Here is a 21,880-nt window from a genome sequence, read left to right on the forward strand (position 1 = left end):
ATAAACAGAATTGCATTTGAATCTGATGTACCAAATTCAAATTAGTGTTTACTTTTTAATTATTTAATATTACATTTGCCTGTTGTATGAGAATTTATGGTACAAAACTACTGGATAAATAATGGCATTACAAAAGATGAATTGATTTGCTCTTGTAGAATTAAATCTTAAAATTTAAAATAAGCATGCATTGATCAAACATTTAAGATTTTTTTGGGGCTGTAGAGATAGCATCAGAGAATTGGAGAGCTGTCACTATTCAAGAAAGGGAAGGGATAAACAGTGAAGCTGTAACCCAATCCACATAACATTAATTTCTCTTGATATTTGTGACTTTTCATACAGAAAAGCAGAGACCATAGATAACAGGAATGTTTCCATATGCAAGTTGCCCTTTAAGTCCCACAAGCAATATCATCACCATTAATATAGGGTCTAAGTCCTAGAAGCACTTGCCTGACAGCATGATAATACTGAGCTGAGTCATGATCTTTGTGTATCTCTGCAATGTAAATATTACTAGCATTTAAATGCTATGAATCAAGTGGAAAAAAATGTAATTCAATCAGCATCAGAAAAGATAGCTTAAGTACGTTTTACAAATTTTGCATGTTTAGTATTAATCTGTCAGTACTAATTTAGTGAACAAAATATTTTAATATCAATGGCACAACATTTGCTGCTCCTAGCAACTTTGCTTATTGAAGCTCTTTCTTCCTTTACACTTTTGTCATAGTAAGAGATCGTGTTCGGACTAAAATGGAACGTGACATCTTGGTTGAAGTGAATCATCCATTTATTGTCAAGTTACACTATGGTGAGTTTTTTTGTCCTTTAAACTAGACTAATTGCAATATTCTTGAAATATATTGGTGGGAATTGATTAAATGAATAATTATCATTAGATGCTGAAAGTAATTGCGTTCTGAAATCTTTCAAAATGAACTTAAAAGTTAAGGTGCTTTCCATTTTTATGACTAATCCTTGGTTATCTAGAATCAGATGTATGAAATATGGCTTATGAGAATATAGAAAAGTGACAAGAAGTTTTCTGTCCAGTGTATTGCTTTGACACTTTGATGGACCTGGCATAACAATCCATAAAGGCTGCAAAGGTGCACTATTTGCACATGGATAACCAGCAGTTATCCAATAAATTTACCAGAAAATGGTCAGCTGTGTCTATTCATGTGGAAGTATTTTTTTTTATTTTCATGAAATTCTTGTGGCATTGAAAACTAGGTGACATTTCCAGTGTTTGTATTTTTAATTATTGTTGGGTACTGAATTAAAGTTTGTATTTAGTCATTTTTATCCTCCAGTGCCACATTTTGATTCCAAGATTTTATTGATGTATAGCTTGCAGTCCTTATTTAATTTCTTAGTAAGATTGTTCAGCCTGAGTTTTCTCCATTGGTTATCTTGCTGAGAAACCACCAGGTCTTGTGGCTGTGATATCAGAAAGGTATAACTTGCTGATCAGCTATCTGAAAATCTTTGGGTATCAATAAATGTAATAAATTCTGAGTAACTTGCTTTCATCACTGGCTATAAAGTCCAGTCCATTGTTTATTATACCTTCCTGTCATATTTCCTGTTTCATAGTTGTGACTGCACTTTAAAAATGTTATGGCTTTGAGATATTCTGAGGTTGTGAGCAATGCTTTATTAATTCAATTCTTCACTGCTAGTGTTTAAATCTTGCCCATAATAAAAGTAACATATTTTCAAAGCTTTCCAGACTGAAGGGAAACTCTACCTTCTGTTGGATTTTCTCAGGGGAGGTGATTTGTTTACACGGCTGTCCAAGGAGGTAAGAACTTCAGATGTGCAATACATTTTTATCTAAGTAGCAGTAGACAGAGACCAATGGTCTTGCTCTGCTTTGAAATATAGAGAACGGTTCTCCCCATGCTTCAGTGGTAGTGTCAAAACACTCAGTCCAAAGAAATTAGTTCAGGTGGTGAGTTCACCAATATTCCCTTCCATCATCCATTTGCAGCACAACATTCATTGAATTGAATTGACTTTATTTCTTACATCCTTCATATACATGAATGAAACCTTTACATTACGTCTATCTAAATGTGCAATTTATAGTAGTTTATAATAGGTGCAACAGGACAGTCAATACAACATAGAACTACAATTGTATCAGCATAAATTAATCAGTCTGATGGCCTGGTGGAAGAAACTGTCTTGGAGCCTGTTGTTCCTGGCTTTTATGCTGTGGTACCGTTTCCTAGATGGCAGCAGTTGAAACAGCTTGTGGTTGGGGTGACTTGTGTCCCCAGTGATCCTTCCAATGGCCCTTTTTACACATTGTCTTTGTAAATGTCCTGAATAGTGGGAAGTTCATCTCTACAGATGCACTGGGCTGTCCTCACCACTCTCTGCAGAGTCCTGTGATTAAGGGAGGTACAGTTCCCACACCAGGCATTGATGCAGCCAGTCATGATGCTCCCATTTGTGCCCCTGTAGAAAGGATTTGGTGGCCCACACCAAACTTATTCCATTGTCTGAGGTGAAAGAGACACTGTTGCGCCTTTTTCACCACACAGCCTGTATGTACAGACCATGTGAGATCCTCTGTGATGTGTATGCTGAGGAACTTAAAGCTGATCCCCCTCTCAACTCCAGATCCATTGATGTCAATTGTGCAAAGGGAACTGGAGTTGCACAGAGAATGGTGGGTGTGTGCAATCCACTTCCAGTGACAGTGGTAGAGGAGGATGCATAGGGTCTTTTTAAGAGCCTCTTAGATAGGTACATGCAGCTTAGAAAATTAGGGGGCTATGTGGTAGGACACTCTAGGCAGTTTCTAGAATTGGTTACATGGTTAATACAACATTGTGGGCTGAAGTGCCTGTTATGTGCTGTAGATTTCTGTTTCTAATTATTGAAAATGAAATAATGATAGGGACTACTTGGGTATAAAGCTGAAGCTCTCAGCCTCCTGTTTGAGGGACATTTGAGTAAATCTCAATAAGTTCAAAAGGTACATTTAATGTCAGAAATGTATACAATATACAACCTCAAATTCTTTTTCTCAGAAATACTGGTAGAAATTTAAACGTCATTGCCCCTTTGTACAAATTTAGATGTCCTTATGCAAGTCCTGAAATGCTGTCATCAGAATTATATATTTGACACTGATCATTGCAATTGATGCCTCCCAGTCACTCTGATTCAATTTTCTGTTATGGTTAACATCTTATCTTCAATTCCTAAACTATCTATATGGGAGAGGCAGCCCCTGCCTGGTTCTGTTTATGTCTATCCATCTCTCTGAAGGCCGAGAAGTGCTGGCAAAGACTTCCCTATCCTGCAAGTGCCTTTATACTTCCCCAGGATCTATTCTTAGCTGTTTGCATGTCCATGTCCTCTCTCTGCCTAAGATATATAAAAACATTACATCAGCTTCCAACCACACCAGACTTAACAATTCAAGTTCCGCTGATTAGTCACCCTATTAGGCATTTGTATTCTGAGCAAATACTTCCTCCCAGTAAATACTGGAAGATTTGAACAACATTATCTTTTATTTCCTGCTATAAGCTTAATTTCCAAACCTCTCTGCAATGAACCAGGCCATTCATATATGGGCTATGTCACACAGCCATTGGGCATTCACCCATGTAAAAATCACATGAGTGTCCTTTTTTAGCTTATCTTTATTATTTCTTCGTTATTCATATAGTCTTCATTATTTCTCTATCTGACATCCCATCATCCAACCCACCTGAATATCAGGTGTAGGAACTCTTAATTTTCTTTTCTTTCCATCCTAGAAGGATGCTGAACCTTCTGGCCTGAGCTGACTTACTGTGCATGTTTTTTTTTATTTTCATTTCTGTTTTGAAATCGCTCCATCGCCTGTTTTATTTAAAATCTTTTCCATCCCTTCGGTCAGCTGAGTATTTAATTGCTCCATCACTGACAGTGTTCTGGAGTTGACTGCCACACCCTCCAGCTGCTGCCTTGCAGTTGGGATGCTAAATTGCATTTCAGTGTAACCACTCTTCTCGGATTCCACAAGACCAGTACATCCATTGGAAGAATTAATTTCAACTAGTTACATTTGTCCAGAGGGGTCAAGAGAATTTTCCAGTAACTATCTAAGTAACTGTACTTTTGATCTATTTTGATTCTTTCCCGTTGAGTTACATGGCAGAGTCTGTAAGAAGTCCATGGCAGTAGTTATATAGACAAGCTTTTTATCCTATCCCCTTTAGTAAGGCATTTGACAAGGTCCTGCATGGAAGGTTGGTCAAAAAAGTTCAGTCACTCGGTAGTAAATTGGATTGGATTAGACATTGACTTTGTGGGAGAAGCCAGAGATTGGCAATAGAAGGTTGCCACTCCGACTCGAAGCCTGTGCCTTGAAGAGTGTCAAAAGTATCGGTGCTGAGTCTGTTGTTTGTCATCTGTTTTAATGACCTGGATGATAATGTGGTTAACTGGATCAGCAAATTTGCAGAGGACACCAAGATTGGAGTTGTAGTGGGCAGCAAGGAAAGCTATCATGGCTTGTGGGATCTGGACGAGCTGAAAAAATAAGTTTTAAAAAAATGGCAGATGGAATTTAATGCAGACAAGTGCGAGGTGTTGTACTTCAGTAGGACCATCCAGGGTAGGTCTTACACAGTTAAGGGTAGGGCACTGAGGAGTGTGGTGGAACAAAGAAATCTGGGAATACTGGTCCATAAATTGTTGAAAGTGGCATCGCACGCAGATAGGGTTGTAACCATTTTTTTTTGCACATTGCCCTTCATAAGTCAGAATATTGAGTACAAGAGATGGGGTGTTATGTTTAAGTTGTATAAGACATTAGCAAGGCCTAATTTGGAGTTTTGTGTGCAGTTTTGGTCTCCTGCCTGCAGGAAAGATATTAAGAAGTTTGAAAGAGTATAGAGAAAATCTACAAGAATGTTGCCTGGTATGGAGGACCTGAGTTATAAGGAAAGATTGTATAGTATAGGACTTTACTCCTTAAGATGTAAAAGATTGAGAGATCTTTTAGAGGTATACAAAATTGTGGGGGTAACTGCAAACAGGCTTTTTCCACTGAAGTTGGATGGGGCTACAACCAGAGGTCATAGGTTAAGGGTGAAAAGTGAAAAGTTTGAAACCTTTTCATTCGGGTCGTGAGAGTGTGGAACAAGCTGCCAGCACAAGTGATTGCATGCAAACTCAATTTCATTTAAGAGAAGTTTGGATAGGTACATGGATGGTAGGGTATTGAGGGTTATGTCCCAGTGCAGGTTGATGGGAGTAGGCAGTTTAGGTGGTTTAGCATGGACTAGATGGGCCAAGTGGCCTGTTTCTTTGCTGTACTTTTCTATAATTGACTCTTTGCCTCTTTTGCTAAAAATATGAGATGGGCAATTTTGGTGAAGCATGGCCATAAATGGCTACCTCAAAACATAACCAAGAAAGCAAAATTGAGTATCAGTTTTGCATTATTTCTACTTATTTCTTCCACATAGGAATGTGTTCCTATTTTTCCATCCTATTGTTTTTAATCAGCTTAAGGCTTTTATTTTTGGATTATGAAAATCTCTAAATTGTTACTTCACAAGTAAGAATGGTCAATAAATGTCCTTTCAGCCTGTTAAGATAATGGAGGGAAAAACTATTTTTTTTATTAGTCTTTCATTCTCTGCCCATTTATTTACACATTTGGAAAGTTATTTCCTTTTCTATCATTTCTTCCAAAGCTCTTCATCAAATTATTCAAACCTATGTTTCTAGTGATCCCCTTCAGTTTCAACAGTGTTGTGATTTGCACATGCTAGTTTTGACTGCTAAATATTTAGTCATTTGGCAGTACATTATACAATTTTCTGTCTTGCTGCTACTCTAAAGATCTGTTTTAAAAAAAACCTTTTAATCTTCCCATCAGTTGCAATTCTCTCCCTAACGCCTCACCCACCCCACACTCTGAGCTTGATTCTGGTTCCTTTTTCATCTCAGACTGTATGGTACATTGTTTTACATAATGTTCTTGGACTCAAGATTCATTGCACTAGCTTTGTATCTCGAGCATGGGTTCCCAGTCTTTTTTACGCTATGGGTCTGCCATTAACAGAGGGTCCATGGACCCCAGATTGGGAACTCCTGGTCTAGGGTAGAGATTTTCTTATCAGGATAGTATGTCATTTCATACGGAAAAGGTTATGTAAAATTGATTAAAAATTGTTAGATGTTTATCCAAAGATATTTTTCTTGCATTTTATGTACTGTACCTTCAAAGTATCTCCTACTTGAATATGTTCTACTTTATTTCTGTTCTCAAGGTCATGTTCACGGAGGAGGATGTTAAGTTTTATCTTGCAGAGTTGGCACTTGCTTTAGATCATCTTCATGGTCTGGGAATTATCTACAGAGATCTAAAGCCTGAAAAGTAAGTTGTTTATTTTGGGCTTTTTTTTCCCCTGTATGATCTGCAGAGTCTCTGCTTTTTTTTGCACGTGATTGATTGTTATTAGTTCTGCCTGTCCTTTTTTCTGCAAAGAACCTTTGTAGTATTATTTAAAGGAATTATCTTTAATTGTTCCCTTTCAGTATTTTGCTGGATGAAGAGGGCCATATTAAATTGACAGGTGAGTAAGTTCATTAGTTTTGCCGATTTTACTCATTAGATGAGATCATAAATTGTTAACAGCATAAAACATGCTGTCCTCATTATTCATGAGTGATTGGGGACACAATTGTTACAGATAACAAAAAAATTTGCTGAAGTCATTGGTAATAATACAAGTATCAGGGACATAGAGTTGTATAAAAAAAAAAGTTGGACCTTACTGCTGGTATCTGTGCATTTAGTTGCATTTTCTGGAGTATTGTCTTTAAGTCCTTCCAGCTTTCACCTTTAGACCATTCTAAAAACTTAGTTCTGACTGTGTGATTTCCCTCCACTCTCCAGTTCTTGCCCCTGCTTTGGCTTCCCCTGACAACTCAATTGTGTGTGTGTGTGTGTATTCATATCTCGAACCATTTCTGTATTTATGTGCCATGAAAATAATGTTATATTGCTTATTCTAAGATATAGTATGCTGTATACATCATGGCTGTACTTGATCTGGTATTGGGAAATGAACCTGGTCAGGTGTCAGGTCTCTCAGTGGGAGAGCATTTTGGAGATAGTGATCACAATAGCATTGGAGATGGATACGAACAGACAAGTTAGGGAAACGTTTAATTGGATTAAGGGGAAATATGAGACTATCAGGCAGGAACTTGGAAACGTAAATTGGAAACAGATGTTCTCAGGGAAACATGGAAGAAATGTGGTAAATATTCAAGGGACATTTGTGTGGGGTTCTGCATAGGTACATTCCAATGAGACAAAGGATGGTAGGGTATAGGAACTGTGGTGTACAAAGGCTGTTGTAAATCTAGTCAAGAAAGCAAGAGCTTACGAAAGGTTCAAAAAACTAGGTAATGATAAAGATCTAGATGTTTATAAGACTAGCAGGAAGGAAGTTAAGAATGAAATTAGAAGAGCCAGAAGGGGCCATGAGAAGGCCTTGGCAGACAGGGTTAAGGAAAACTCCAAGGCATTCTACAAGTATGTGAAGAGCAAGGGAATAAGACATGAGAGAATCAAGTGTGACAGTGGAGGAGATAGCAGAGATACTTAATGAATACTTTGCTTCAGTATTCACTACGGAAAAGGATCTTGGCAATTTTAGGGATGACGCAGCGGACTGAAAAGCTTGAGCATGTGGATGTTAAGGAAGAGGATGTGCTGGAGCTTTTGGAAAGCATCAAATTGGATAAGTCACCAGGACTGGACGAGGTGTACCCCAGGCTTCTGTGGGAAGCGAGGGAGGAGATTGGTGAGCCTCTGGCAATTATCTTTGCATCATCAGTGGGGACAGGAGAGGTTCCGGAGGATTGGAGGGTTGCAGATGTTATTCCCTTATAGGCCAGTGAGTCTTCAGTGGTTGGCAAGTTGATGGAGAAGATCCTGAGAGAAAGGGTTTATGATCATTTGGAGAGGCATAATATGATTAGGAATAGTCAGCGTGGCTTGAGTGAATTTTTTGAGGATGTGACTAAACACATTGATGAAGGTAGAGCCATAGATGTAGTGTATATGGATTTCAGCAAGCCATTTGATAAGGTACCCCATGAAAGGCTTATTGAGAAAGTAAGGACGCATGGGATCCAAGGGGACATTGTTTTGTGGATGCAGAACTGGCTTGTCCATGGAAGGCAAAGAGTGATTGTAGATGGGTCATATTCTGCATGGAGGCTGGTGACCAGTGGTGTGCCTGTTCTGGGACCCCTACTCTTTATGATTTTTATAAATGACCTGGATGGGGAAGTGGATTGTTGGGTTAGTAATTATGCTGATGTTATGTTGTGGATAGTGTGGAGGGCTGTGAAGAGGTTACAGCAGGACATTGATAGGATGCAGAACTGGACTGAGAAGAGGCAGATGGAGTTCAACCCAGATAAGTGTGAGGTGGTCAGAGGCTTTTTCCTAGGGCTGAAATGGCTGGCACGAGGGAACAGGTTAAGGTGCTTGGAAGTAGGAACAGAGGAGATGTCAGGATTAAGTTTTTTTTTTATGCAGAGAGTGGTGAGTGAGTGGAATGGGCTGCCAGTGCATGAAGGCAGAAATGATAGGGTCTTTGAAGAAACTCCTGGACAGGTATATGAAGCTCAGAAAAATAGAGGGCTATGGGTAAGCCTAGGTAGTTCTAAGGTAAGGACATTCTTGGCACAGCTTTATGAGCCGAAGGTCCTGTATTGTGCTGTAGGTTTTCTATGTTTCTAATTCAAGGCATTATGACTCCTTGTGGTGTTCTCACCACTTTATAATATTTGTCAAGCTCACGTAATTTTGTTTTAATGATTTTTATTAAAATCTCTAAACCACTGGAAAGGGCAATTTTCTGTACTTTCTTTGAGGTGTTGACTAATAGTTGTAACAACATGTCTATCATTTAAAATGTTGGGAAAACAGACTAATTAAATTATCTCCCAGGTATTTTCTTGTATTAGCGTGAATATGCTTTTACAAAAAATGATGTGAAAATCCATAAAATTAACATTTGTAATATGCCGACAAATAACCTTGCACTGTACCTCCAGGTTACAAAATGGTTGCATTGCTAGAAAACAATACAGATTGTGAGGTTCTTTCCCCACCCCCCCCCCCCCACCCCCACCCATATCCTTCATTTAATCAATGGAGAAATGTTCCTCTCCATTAGCTTTTTGCTTTCAACAGTAATCCCCTCGGTGTACATAGTCCATAGACAAGGGAAGTCTGATTGAATAATAGGCAAAAGAGGAAATGGTAGTTGTTTTAATTAACTAGAAATGGATATTGTTTGACAAAGTATCATTGCATGAGTAACTAATCAAATTGCTTTCAGTTTTTACAGCAAATCCATTTAGCTGTTCAGTAAACAAGCAGTAAATTAGTTCAGTTCTCTGATTTTGCTTTTTTATATAAATTCCATGAGTGAAATTGGTTGCCATTTATAAATTCTGTAATGATGAATTTGGTATCAACATTGACGTAACATGGGCATACACAGTATATATTTTTAAATTAGTACATTCAGTAGCCACTTTATTAGGTACAGGAGTGGAACCTGGTATAGTCTTCTATTGCTGCAGCCCATCTATTTCAAAGTTCCAAGTGTTGTGCGTTCAAGAATGCTGTTCATTATTGTAACACATGGTTATTTGAGCTACAGTCGCCTCCCTAACAGCTTGAAACAGTCTGACCTCTTTCAATAACAAGGCATTTTTGTCCACAGAATTGTAACACATTGGATGTTTTTTTGTTTTTCATACTATTACCTATAAGTCTAGACTGTTTTGCATGAAAATCTCAGGAGAACTACAGTTTCTGAGATACTCAAACCACTCTGTCTGGCACCAACAATCGTTCCATAGTCAGTCACTTAGATCACATCTTCCCCATTTTGTTGTTTGGTCTGAACAGCAGCTGAACCTACTGTCTATTGTCTATTGAACCTCTTGACCATGTCTGCATGTGTTCATGGCTTGAAATGCTGCTGCATGATTGGTTGATTAGTTATTTGCATTAACAAGTGAGTATACAGGCCTGCCTAATAAAGTGGCCACTGAGTATTTTTCAATGTTCCTAGCAGTTAATGATTACAGCCAAATTGAATAGTATGACTAAAGACAAATTTAGATTAAAATACTCATAAAAATCAGTCCTTTTGCCAAAGTAATGCTGCTAAACTTTGTGGCATTTTCCTCCAGTTTGGTAACTACTTGTCTTCAGTGGGTTAATATGCAGTTTGTTCATTATCAACTTAAAAAATAGAATCTTTGGGAATTTAGACTCAAATCAGTAACTTGGACGCCAGTGGAAAAGCAATCATCAAATGATAGATTTCTCTTCCATTGTGCTCATTCCTGAACAAAATGTCATCTTTGCCAAGTGTTGGATTAACATATTGCACCTGGATGTTAATAGCTAATGAGTCAGAAAATGCTCCAGATGGACCACTGTCTGTGCTTTTCCTGTGACCACATATATTACGCAGCGTAGCAGTTCCAGTTTAGTTTGAGGGCTATGTATCATGATTTTGAACCAGTGCAGACTGCAAGTATCAGCTAAGTGTCACATGGTACTTCCAGGAAACCTAACCCAATGGCTTTTCTAACCCTACCCCCCCCCCCCCCCCCCCAATCACATTCTTTGATTTGGTTTCAAAAATATCAAAACTGTACAAGTTTTCGATTCTAGGTTATGGCGTGAACTCTAAATCAAGTTCTTTTGCACTTAGATTTTGGGTTGAGCAAAGAATCTATCGATCATGAGAAGAAAGCCTATTCGTTCTGTGGTACAGTGGAGTATATGGCACCAGAGGTAGTCAACCGTCGGGGCCACACTCAGAGTGCCGACTGGTGGTCTTTTGGTGTTCTCATGGTAAGCTTTTTAATTTGACCATATTGGTCTTTCTGCACTAAAATGTATTTGGCCAGTTTGGTCAAAGTTCTTCAAACATAAAATAAATATGGAAATACTGAGAACTTACAGCAAATCAGATCAGACAGCCTCCATGGAAAGTGGAAGCAGTTAATATTTTGGGTCCAGGACCATATATCAGAACTTGGAACAACCGAAAGCCAATTGTTTTAATTAATAAGAGTACGGTAGGGATAGATACAGTAAACAATATTGATAGCACAAGCCCATCTTAATGTAACACTTAAGCAGCAGATAATCTTTTGTATGTGTAATATGTAAAGTTATGGGACATGATTGATGGAATAGAGCCAAAGTTAAGGAAATGGCTAGTTCTTCTGCATATGTATTTCCGACATCTGCAATATTTTGTTTTCAGAGAGTAAATTTATTTCAGTTGTGAATTTTGTTTTTGAGGACTGATTTATAATTGCAAAAGAATTCAACACTAAGCTTGTTCTGGGCAAACTCTTTCAAATATTTGCTACAAAGCAAAATTAAAATTGCATTTTCTAATCCAAACTTTTTAGTTGATTTGTAGTTCCAGCACTTCTGTTAATGGAATGTGAATATTTTTGATATGTATTATCCATCCCTGAACTGAAGAGACAATTAAGTCAACCACGTTGTTGGTTAGACTCACAGACTAATCAGATGTCCTCCCCAGTGGAGCTTAAAGAACCATTTGGCACTTGACATTCTGATAGCTAGAATTACTATTACTAACATTAACTTCAATTTTAAAATATAATTTTTACTTGAATTTAAAACCCCCAGTGACTGTGTTGGGATTCAAGTTCATTTCTATGTATCAGTAATCCAGAAGTCCAGCTGAGAGTGCTATAAATTGGCTTCTGATACCTCCACCTCAATTTCAAAATTAAATGTCTCAAATGGTAACAATATGCCGGTGTTGTCTCTTTTATACAGAGTGGCAGAGAAAGTTACAAAAGAATTTCATAAAGTAACTGGGGGGAGTGCTCTGAAAGATTAAACTCTGGGGAATTAAAGGAAGTTGAAGGTCTACTTTAGACACAAAATAGGTGGATCAGAGTTGTACACTAGAAATTATGGAGGCAAAAGTTGAAGTTTTATGAACAGAAATGGCTAAAGTCAGACAAAATGCATTTTGAAATATTTAATTCACCATTTCAATGACACTAGAATGTAAAGTGTTGGAAGTCATGCTGCATCTGTACAAACTGATGGCTTAATTGCTTCTGAGGTTCTGTCTTGGTTTTGGCCACCAAGCTAATAACAGAAGTCTATCAGTCTTTATCGTTGACATAGATTCTAATGGCTTAATAAACACAGGGTTGTTTCCTGAGTTGAATGTCTCTAAATGTAGTGCTGTGATTAATTTAACATTTGACTTGCACTGCTTTCAGTACTTTAATGAATTTCCCTAATAACCTGGGGCTAGATCAGTAGTTGATTTTTTGCATAGTAAACAAATTGTCACCATCAGTAAACTGCCAAATACCTGATTGCCATTTATTCATTTTCCTATAGTTTCTTAAAAGATGCTGTCTTGCTGCATTGGGCTTTTATTCTGCCACCTTTAGTCACTTTGAACAGTTGGTCACTATATTTGAATAAAGTTTTTGGTACTTCATTTGGATTCCCAATGCTATTCCAAAGAGCAAGGTTTAAAGATCTGATGACCTCAGTTTGTCTCTAAAACTGCTCACAAAACTACTTGGTGTATCTCTTTTGAACTGCTATCACTGCAATCTGAAGTTTGTATTTTCCCCTTTAATACTGTACTTTTAAACCACCCTAATGAAGTAGATTTTACAGTCTCTTGAAGGACTCAGTGGACTAATGTTCAGGAATGCAGATATGGCACTTTTAAGTGGGCAAAGGTATAATCATGGCTCGAAGAGAGGAAGGAGGGGAGAATAAGCCAGACAAAAGTAGCAGGATGTAAGGCTTCCTCTACCCAGATTCTTGTTAGCAAATATACAGTTGTTGAAGAACAAGAACAAGGGCTAAGATTGCTGTATCAGAGGGAAATAAGGAATTGCTGCATTCCGTTTCACAGAGGCATGGCTCATGTCAGTCTGCTGATTTGAAGAGGGCAAAAGGTGGGGGTCTGTGTTTCATGACAAAGACTTCCTGGTGCTCAGACGTAGCAGTCTTGTTGCACTCTTGTTCCCTGACCTGGAACATCTAATGATTAAGTGTTACCTGTTCTAGTTAGAGAGTTCTCTGTAATCTTGACCACAGTTTACGTACAACCAAAGGCTAGTGTTAAGCAAGCACTTAAGGTGTTAAGTGGTGCCTTCAGCAAATCAAGAAATACTCTATCTCAATGTCTTTCAAATCATTAGGGATTTCAATCCAGCCTGCCCAATTATCAATATATCATCTGAAGCACTAGGGGACCCAACACAACCAGACAACTGCTATACTACCATAAGGAATGCCTACTGTTCCATCCCTACATTGCATTTTGGGAAATTTGATCATCTGGCTATCCTCCTATCTGCATTTATGCCCTGCCACAGCTGTCCAGCATCCTTCTGATTCCGATTTGGTCCAAAATTGCTACTTCACATGTGAGATGGCTTTCCTGAGGTTGTATTTGGACCTCTTGTATTTTACTTGGTTGCCACACCTGAATAACACTGATCTAGTCCTCAGCAGATTGTGATTCTCTTGGTTCATCCAGAGATTCTGGTTGGAAGACTCAATAATTTTGTAGGGTGACTTTATAACATCCATGACAAATGTGGCATATTCATGTGAGTCGAAAGCCACCTTTAACACAAATGGATACAAGGTCACGATAGAGAGACACCACTTCTTCCTCAGAGGACACTGGCACAAGGCAGTCATCAACATTGAAGCAATGTAAAACCTTATCCACTGTCTCGAAACTTAACTGTTCTTCATTGTCTTCTGTGCATTTCCTAAGGTGAAATGGTAATGAAGTTGCCCCAAAAAGATGTACCACCATTCTGAAGTTCACCCTACTTCGGCTGACATCACGATCAGGCCACCAGAAAAACCAGCAGTACTTTTAACCCAATGAAACATGGATTCAATTTCTGTCATAGTCACCACTGATTCTTTTCTGAATCACGTTATGATGTCAGTCAGTGAGCTGGTAAGGTCTGGTCCCTGTAATAGCTGAGCATTAAGTGATATTCCCTGATAAGTTACTCCACAGTCAAACACAACACAGTTTCCCTTTTCCACATCATGATAAACACCATGATATTGAATATACCAGTCTTCCCCATCACTGCATTCGAGATCCTCTGCTAGCATTCTTTAGGCATAAGCACTGGAGATGGCATCCTTCATGAAAGCTGTGTAGTCAATGTGAAATGACAAATCCTTCCTAAACCTTTTCTTTAGATTTAGGGCGCACTGTTCAGCAATCTTCCTATTATTAGGCATGTTAACCTCCTTTCTTAAAGGTAAACTAATCTGGTAGTGACCAGCCACTAGTTTTGCAGAATTTGCCATCAGCTCCATGAGCTTGTTGTCTTCTCTCAATAAACCAGGTTGTTAATCCTGACTGCATTCATGGAAGTTTCATTTCTGTAAAGTCTGCCTTGAACTGCTGCTGCCAAAGCTTATCCAAGTTCAAAACTGACACCCTGCTAACTATCAGCTCAGGCGGTGCAGTCTCTTCCAGCAACATTGTCTCCTTTCAGTGGTCCATTCACAGTCCAACCAAACATTGTTCTGATTGCGTAGGGTCCATCATTAACACTGTGAATCACTTGCAACAGCTCCAATGCTTTGGGCACATTTGTCCCTATCTACAGTTCAATTTCTGAATCAGTCTCCAGCAAATGGACAAGTTTCAGGTGAGACCATCCTGGAGATCCCTTTGTGGACAGACATACCTTACTTTCCCGAGTATAAATGTAGGGTAGTTCACAATAGTTTTCACAATCTAAACCAGCTGCTTCCAAATCTGAAACAATGTAGCTATTCACAGGCTTCTCTTGACCCATAGTGCATAAGAGAATATGTGTCCTTTTTCCTGTGATATTGAGCTTGTTCATAAGGCCACAGTGCAGAACACGGCTGTACTTTGATCTAGGAAAGCTTAAGTAATCACTGTCTTGTTACCATTCTTAGGCTTCACTTGTACTGGAACTATGGAAAGTTTACAATCATGGTCACCAGCTGTTGTAAGGCCGTTAGATACCAGGGCACTACTCACTGCTGCGTCTGATTCCTGGACAGCTTGTTTTAATTCTGCACTCTTTTTGTCAAAGTGAATGTGAAGTATGCTGGGATGCTTGCCTTGCATACCTTGCATGAAAGATGCTTGCTGATGTGTCCTGTACTCAAACAGCCAAAGCAGACACCATTTTGCTGTAGAAAGACAGTCTTCTCACCATGAACCTTTTTCTTCATCAGAGGGCACAATTTGATGCAAGTTCATCCTCACAGAACAAACACTTTTAGCTGACAAGACCATTTCCCTTCCATTAATTCCAGGTTCAATTTTAGCTTTACTTTTCACAGTGGCCACAGTAATGGCAAAGCTGCTTCCTTTAGCTTTTGTTCACAACCTTGGCTTATTGCGGGTGATGCAGCATCCTGTATATTCTCAAACATCAGGTGCGTAGCAATCTTCACTTGGCTTTCAATAAAATCAACAATGTCAGTGGAAGTAATCGTATGGTTGTGACTTTCTTGCAGTTCACAGACCACTATTCTCCATTTATCCATAATTCCTTAGTGTTTCCGTGCTGTATATGAATGTCCCCATGAACCCTTTGAGCTGGTTGGTATAGCCAACCTCATTAGTATAGCCTGAGAGTAAACACCCTGAACTACCTCTTGGCCCATGTTTCACCGACACTTGAGGAACAAATTAATCAATACTGGCATTGAATATTTTTGTTTTCTTCTGTGGCCTGTCCATATAGGAACTCACGCCATAGGGCTGTCCTTCTGGAGCACTTTCAATACTTGCCACACTTGAAGCCCTTAGCACATTAACTCTGGCCACCTGTGCGGCAATTTCTTCCTCCAACTTAAACTGTTCTTTCCTTTTCTGTAGCTGCTGCTCTTGTGCTTCCAGCGTGTTTGTTCTTTGCTAATCACTGATGTGGGATTAATGCAGCTAAGTCGGCCTCTGTTTTAATGCGTGCAAAGAAAGTAGTAGATGCAGAAGATCTTCTTTCTGCAACAGATGTTTGAGCACTGACATTTGACACAGTTAATCAGTTTCACATCTTGTGGATCCTCTGCTACATGTGCAGTCAAACCATGCCTTGGAATTTGAGAAATATTGTCTGTTGGAAAGTGAATCACATTCGCTTGTTGCAGCAACATGAGCTTAAATGGAACATGATTGGTTCATCCATTGTTTTCGTATCCTCTATGAATGCACTGCAGTAGCGATCAATGTTTTTCAAACATTGGTTCTACTTTTCTTGTTCAGCCTTGGAAAATAATGGGATTAGCATGTGATGTTGCTTAACATCTTCAGAGATTTGTCAAGTTCTCAAGACAAGATTGCACTTGTAAGCATTTTCTTTAATTTTCATAAGATCATTAATTGATGGTATTAAACCTTTAATTTGTTGATGTTTGGTTTTGTACTTTGAAGACTTTTGATTAGATAAGCCTTGACTTTAATTTCTCTTTTGCAAACCTCAACTCCAGTGTTGTTGGCACCAATTCCATGCTTCAGTACACTCTTGTTACTTTCTCTAGTGTGGTTTCCAATTAACTTTGTTTGCCCGCAGCACTGGTAATATTTCGATTCAATAATGTAAGCAAACAAATAAACTGTCCATGCATCCACAGTGCTTAAACCTGCCTGAGCAAACAGCCTTCAAATCAAATGTCAACAACCGGAAAATTCCAAAACTTCAATAAAAGAAAGCAATGAGCCCTCAGGTAAATACCACTGGATCGAGCAATGGTCCCCAGTAGACAGGCAGTGCCGACCATTCAAAACTGTGGTCAAACCACAAGTACAGCATGAATCAACAGAAGGTAATTTACTTGCCAGTACACAAACAAGAGAAAATCTGCTGATGCTGTAAATCCAAGCAACACACAAGATGCTGAAGGAACTCAGCAGGCTAGTCAGCATCTATGAAAAGAGTACAGTTGACGTTTCAGGCGGAGGCCCTTCAGCTGGACTCTAGTTGCCACAAGCTGTTCCAGTTCCGCCAAGAGGTTTGAGGCAAAAGATTGGTGTTCATTTGGTTTAATGTTTTTTGTTGACAAAATGTAGCAGTTACTTGAAAATGAGCCAAAACAGCTGAGAGACTAAGCCATGGTAATCAACACTGTATAATGCGCTTCTAAGTAACGAATTTCCAAATCAAAAAAGGTGTTTTTGAACCTTCATTACAAAACCAGCAAAGACTAACAATCTTGTAGCGATTTTAAAAAAAAAAGCTAACAAAATTAAATTAGCGATATAACAGGCTAATTAACAGTCTTATAGCAATATTAGTGATACTAAGTGGTATAATAGCATACTTGGTGATCAACTAGTGATATAACTAAGCATTATAATTGGAATAATTTATTAGCAGTCTACAAAAAATACAATTCCCCAGCTGCTTCTTAACAAAGACAAAATGTGAATTCATAATTATACTCATTTGTTTCTAATGCACCCCAAACATGTATCAGATTACATAATAAATGCACCAAAAAATACAGTACAGACGGAAAATAGATACATGGTTCCTACACATGTATTAGCTTTTTGTAACGCGCACGCGCACACGCCAGGCAGCATCGATAGGAAGAAGCACAGTTGACATTTCGGCCCTTCGACAGGACTAACAAGGAAAAGATAGAAAGAGATTTGAAAGTGGGGGGGGAGGAATCCGAAATGACGGGAGGGGGAGAGGTGAAGCTAAGAGCTGGAAAGGTAATTGGCAAAAGGGATACACAGCTGGAGAAGGAAAAGGATCATGGGATGGGAGGCCTAGGGAGAAAGAAAGGGGGAGGGGAGCACCAGAGGGAGGTGGAGAACAGGCAGTGATTGTGAGGGCAGAGAGAAGAAAAAAAGGGGGGGGATAAATAAATAAGGGATGGGTAAGAAGGGGAGGAGGGGCATTAATGGAAGTTAGAGAAATCAATGTTCATGCCATCAGATTGGAGGCTACCCAGACAGAATATAAGGTGTTGTTCCTCCAACCTGAGTGTGGCCTCATCTTGGCGGTAAAGGAGGCTGTGGATAGACATATCAGAATGGGAATGGGACGTGGAATTAAAATGTGTGGCCACTGGGAGATCCTGCTTTCTCTGGCAGACAGAGCATAGGTATTTAGCGCATAGGTCTGCGTCAGGTCTCACCAATAAAGGCCACACTGGGAGCACTGGACGCAGTATAACACACCAGCCGACTCTCGGGTGAAGTGTCGCCTCACCTGGACTGCTTTTTGTTCTCTCTTAATGAGGCCACTTGTTCCAGGAAATGCTTTAGAATAAGTTTGGCAGTGATCCCATCATTTATTTTGCATTTCATTGGGAATGTTTTATTTAGAGGTAGAGTGTTGAATATTTTGAACTGTTTCATTATTTTTCAAAAGGCTGCTCATAGTGTCGGGTAATGTAATAGGTGACAGATGACGCATTGTTTATAATAGAAACCTCTACATGATTCACAATCACTGTTATTGAGTTCTGTTCATGTTAAGGGATGGTGTCTGACATAATGACATCAGTGTAAGGCAACTGCTTTTGGTTTGTTCATAATGGAAGTGAAGGGCTGCAGCTTTTTTTGAGCACACAAAACGACACTCGTGTGTTTGTGTTTTATTCACAAAATCCTACACTGGTGATACTAACACCCTTGGACTATTCCAGATTGTCAACCAATGCAGTCGGTTTGAAATTGCAGGAGTTTGAGGAATAGGATAGTTTTGCACAGACTGAAGCCCAGTTTGCGCTGTGAGAAATCACCGTGAACAATTCCGAATTGTACAATGTTGTAGCATTGCTAAGTAGTTCCACTGCAGCCAGAGTGATGAGTCTACTAGAAGACCATCTGCACGTGATGAATATGTCACTGAAGACTCATCTATGAAGGACTTTTGGATTGTTGAGTCTTTGTGCGCTAGACAGTTGTTCTCCTTGCCTGGCCCAGGTGACGCTAGGCAAGGAGATGGTTTACACTCAGCTTGGCAAAGGTGCATAACTCCTTCTCCTTTCCCTGTCTCAAGACTTCTTAGCAGAGCAGCAGAATCACGCCAGTGACTCTGAACCAGGTCTGTTTTTATCACGCACATTTAGGCATGAACACCAAGTGCCAATTGTCATGCAGCTTTGACAGTGCCAGTGATTTGGGATATCGGAGGTCTGTGAGCACTGTGGGTTCCAGCTGCCAGGGTCATCTATTGTTCATTACAGACACCCTTTCAGAACGATGCTTCCTGTGTAACATGGGTGCTCCAGTGATGTGCTGCCAATTAATTATAAGGCAGAGAGTGTCTGGCCCTCACTGGAGGCTGCCAGTGGCAGCAGGCTCCAAACTTGTGGGATACAATATGTTAACACACTGCTTCAGTGAACAATGCTACACGTGGGACTTCGTCTTGGCTAAAGTTGGTAAAAGTCTGCTCGGCACAGATTTCTGTGCACCAAACATACTATTAGTAGATCTTCAGAGCTGTCTGCTTGTGGACGCAAAGGACTTTAGGTTGTTACTCTGACCCCCCTGACAACTGTCTAATGCATACACCACCATATATGAATTCACTTGCTTGTTGGGTAAATTCCAAAACCTCACCAAGCTCTTATTTTCCACTACAGTCACAAAGTTTGGGGTTGAGCACCATATTTCCACAACTGATTTGCCCGTTTGTGTAGACTGGACTCAAAAGCTGGCCAGCACGAAGACTGTTCACTGGAATGGAAGTGCTTGGCAGTGTACACTGGTCAAATTTCTCTCTGGCTTCACTCCTCCATATGATCCCTAAGCTCAATGGTGGTTGTTGTCTGCATTAACAAGGCTGCCGCCCGTGATCATCACCTAGTCCCACATATTCAAGACCTTTCGGTACATTTAGCCAGAAAGATAATTTTTTCTAAAGTGGACTTTGTTACGGTCTACCATTAGGTGCTAAGTGCGCTGAGGATGTTCCCAAACCTGCTGTTATACCCCTGTTTGGCCTTTTTGAGTTTCTGGACTGAAAATTGCAGCAGATTTTAAAGCGACTAATGGACTCCGGTAAAAGACAGCAGGCGTGACCAAAAGATTTGATGACCCCAAATGAACTCTTTCAAACAGGACCCTATTAGCGCACCCACTCCCCTCCACACTATACCCATCACTACTAATGCCTCAGAATATGCCATGTGTGCTGTGCACAAACATTTGGTTGGAGAGGTGCGGCAGCAGCTTGCCTCTTTCAGCAGGCAGAACCACATCCCAGAGATGAAGTACAGCACAGATGACTGTGAGCTTTTCAGTCTCTACCTGGCTGTCCATCATTTTCACCGGAGGGTTGGCATTTCACAGCGTTCATTGGCCACGAATCCTTCATGCCCATGATAGCCAAAGCATCAGACACTTGGTCTGAATGGCAGCAACGCCATGACTGACATACAGCACATCAAAGGGTAAAATAATGCTGTGGGTGATTGTCTCTCACGGCCTACTGTCAATGTCATACACATTATGCTGGCATGGCAGCCAACCAAGCTACTGACCCAGAGATCTGGACTTACAGGGCATCAGTTATGGGCCTGCAGTTTGCTGACATGAAATTCAGGGACACGGTCTCAGCCAGTCCCCCTTGCACAATTGTGCCAGCAAACTGGAGGCATTCATGGCCTCTTGTATCCAGGCAGGGAGGCTTCACAGAAACTGGTTGCTTTAAATTTTGTGAGGGCCATGTGAGACTGGAGTACAGCTTTGTTGTGTGTCAGCAGATGACAAATTTACTCACGTTCAGGCACTATTGACATCTTTCGAGGTTCCTCAGCAGCTTAACCACTTCAATATGGACCTGGCTGGTCCTCTTCTCCCCCACCCACAGTTTCACGCATCTCCCTACTCTAGTGGGCTGTACAACGTGGCCCGGGTATCCATCAACCCCGAGGTCACTCTGTTCAGCAAGCCACAATAGCTCAGAAACTAGGTGTTAAATTGCTTCACACCATGGTGTATCACCTGCAGTTCAATGACCTGTGTAAGTAGTTTTGCCATTCCTTAAAGGCTGCTCTATGAGCCTCCCTAATGGACTAGCCTTGGCACAATCATCTCCTGTGGGTTCTTTGGTGGCTCAGAATGACTTCAAAAAGAACCTGCAGTCTTCTGCAGCTGAGTTGGTATACGGGCAGCTGCTACGGGTGCCAGATGATTTTATTACAGACACCATGACCACCTAATTGGTGTCTCAGCAGCAATCTGCTCTCCTCAGTAAACTCAATCCTTTTACACCTATTCCTACCTCCCATCATGGCATGCTGCACTTTTGAGTTACAGTTGACCTTTATTCTACCTTAAAAACACCAAATGCTGGCAGAACTCAGCAGGCCAGACAGCATCTATGGGAGGAGGTAGTGACGACGTTTTGGGCTGAAACCCTTCATCAGGAATGAAGTAACATGGGATGGTGGAGAGGGGATAAGAAGTGGGGGGAGGGATGAAGTAGAGAGCTGGGAAGTGATAGGCTGGAGGGAAATGGGCTAGGGGGAAGGTGGAGAATTATGGGAAATAAAAGAGAAAGAAAGGTAGGACCTGGGGGAGATTATAGTGAGAGGGGAAAAAGAGAGAGAAAGAGAACCAGACTAAACTAATAGGGATGGGGGCAGGGTTATCAACGGAGGTCTGTGAGTTGGATGTTCATGCCGGCAGGCAGGAGGCTACCTAGGCGGGAGATAAAGTATTGCTCCATCGACCTGCATGTGGCCTCATCTTGACTGTAGAGGAGGCCATGGACAGACATGTCAGAG

The 21,880-nt window shown here is 40.2% G+C and overlaps 1 protein-coding gene across 6 annotated transcripts in view; it reads left to right on the forward strand.

The window, feature by feature from the left end:
- Positions 1-21,880, forward strand: part of LOC132393125 (ribosomal protein S6 kinase alpha-3) — a 110,868-nt gene that overhangs the window by 50,918 nt on the left and 38,070 nt on the right. For all 6 annotated transcript variants that reach the window (XM_059967962.1, XM_059967960.1, XM_059967963.1 and 3 more), the window contains 5 exons: positions 737-817; positions 1,734-1,813; positions 6,300-6,406; positions 6,568-6,605; positions 10,791-10,933. In XM_059967962.1, the coding sequence (XP_059823945.1) occupies positions 737-817; positions 1,734-1,813; positions 6,300-6,406; positions 6,568-6,605; positions 10,791-10,933 (449 nt within the window). The remainder of the gene's footprint in view (positions 1-736; positions 818-1,733; positions 1,814-6,299; positions 6,407-6,567; positions 6,606-10,790; positions 10,934-21,880) is intronic.

Source organism: Hypanus sabinus, chromosome 4 (genome assembly GCF_030144855.1).
Source record: "Hypanus sabinus isolate sHypSab1 chromosome 4, sHypSab1.hap1, whole genome shotgun sequence".
NCBI classification, from domain to species: Eukaryota; Metazoa; Chordata; class Chondrichthyes; order Myliobatiformes; family Dasyatidae; genus Hypanus; species Hypanus sabinus.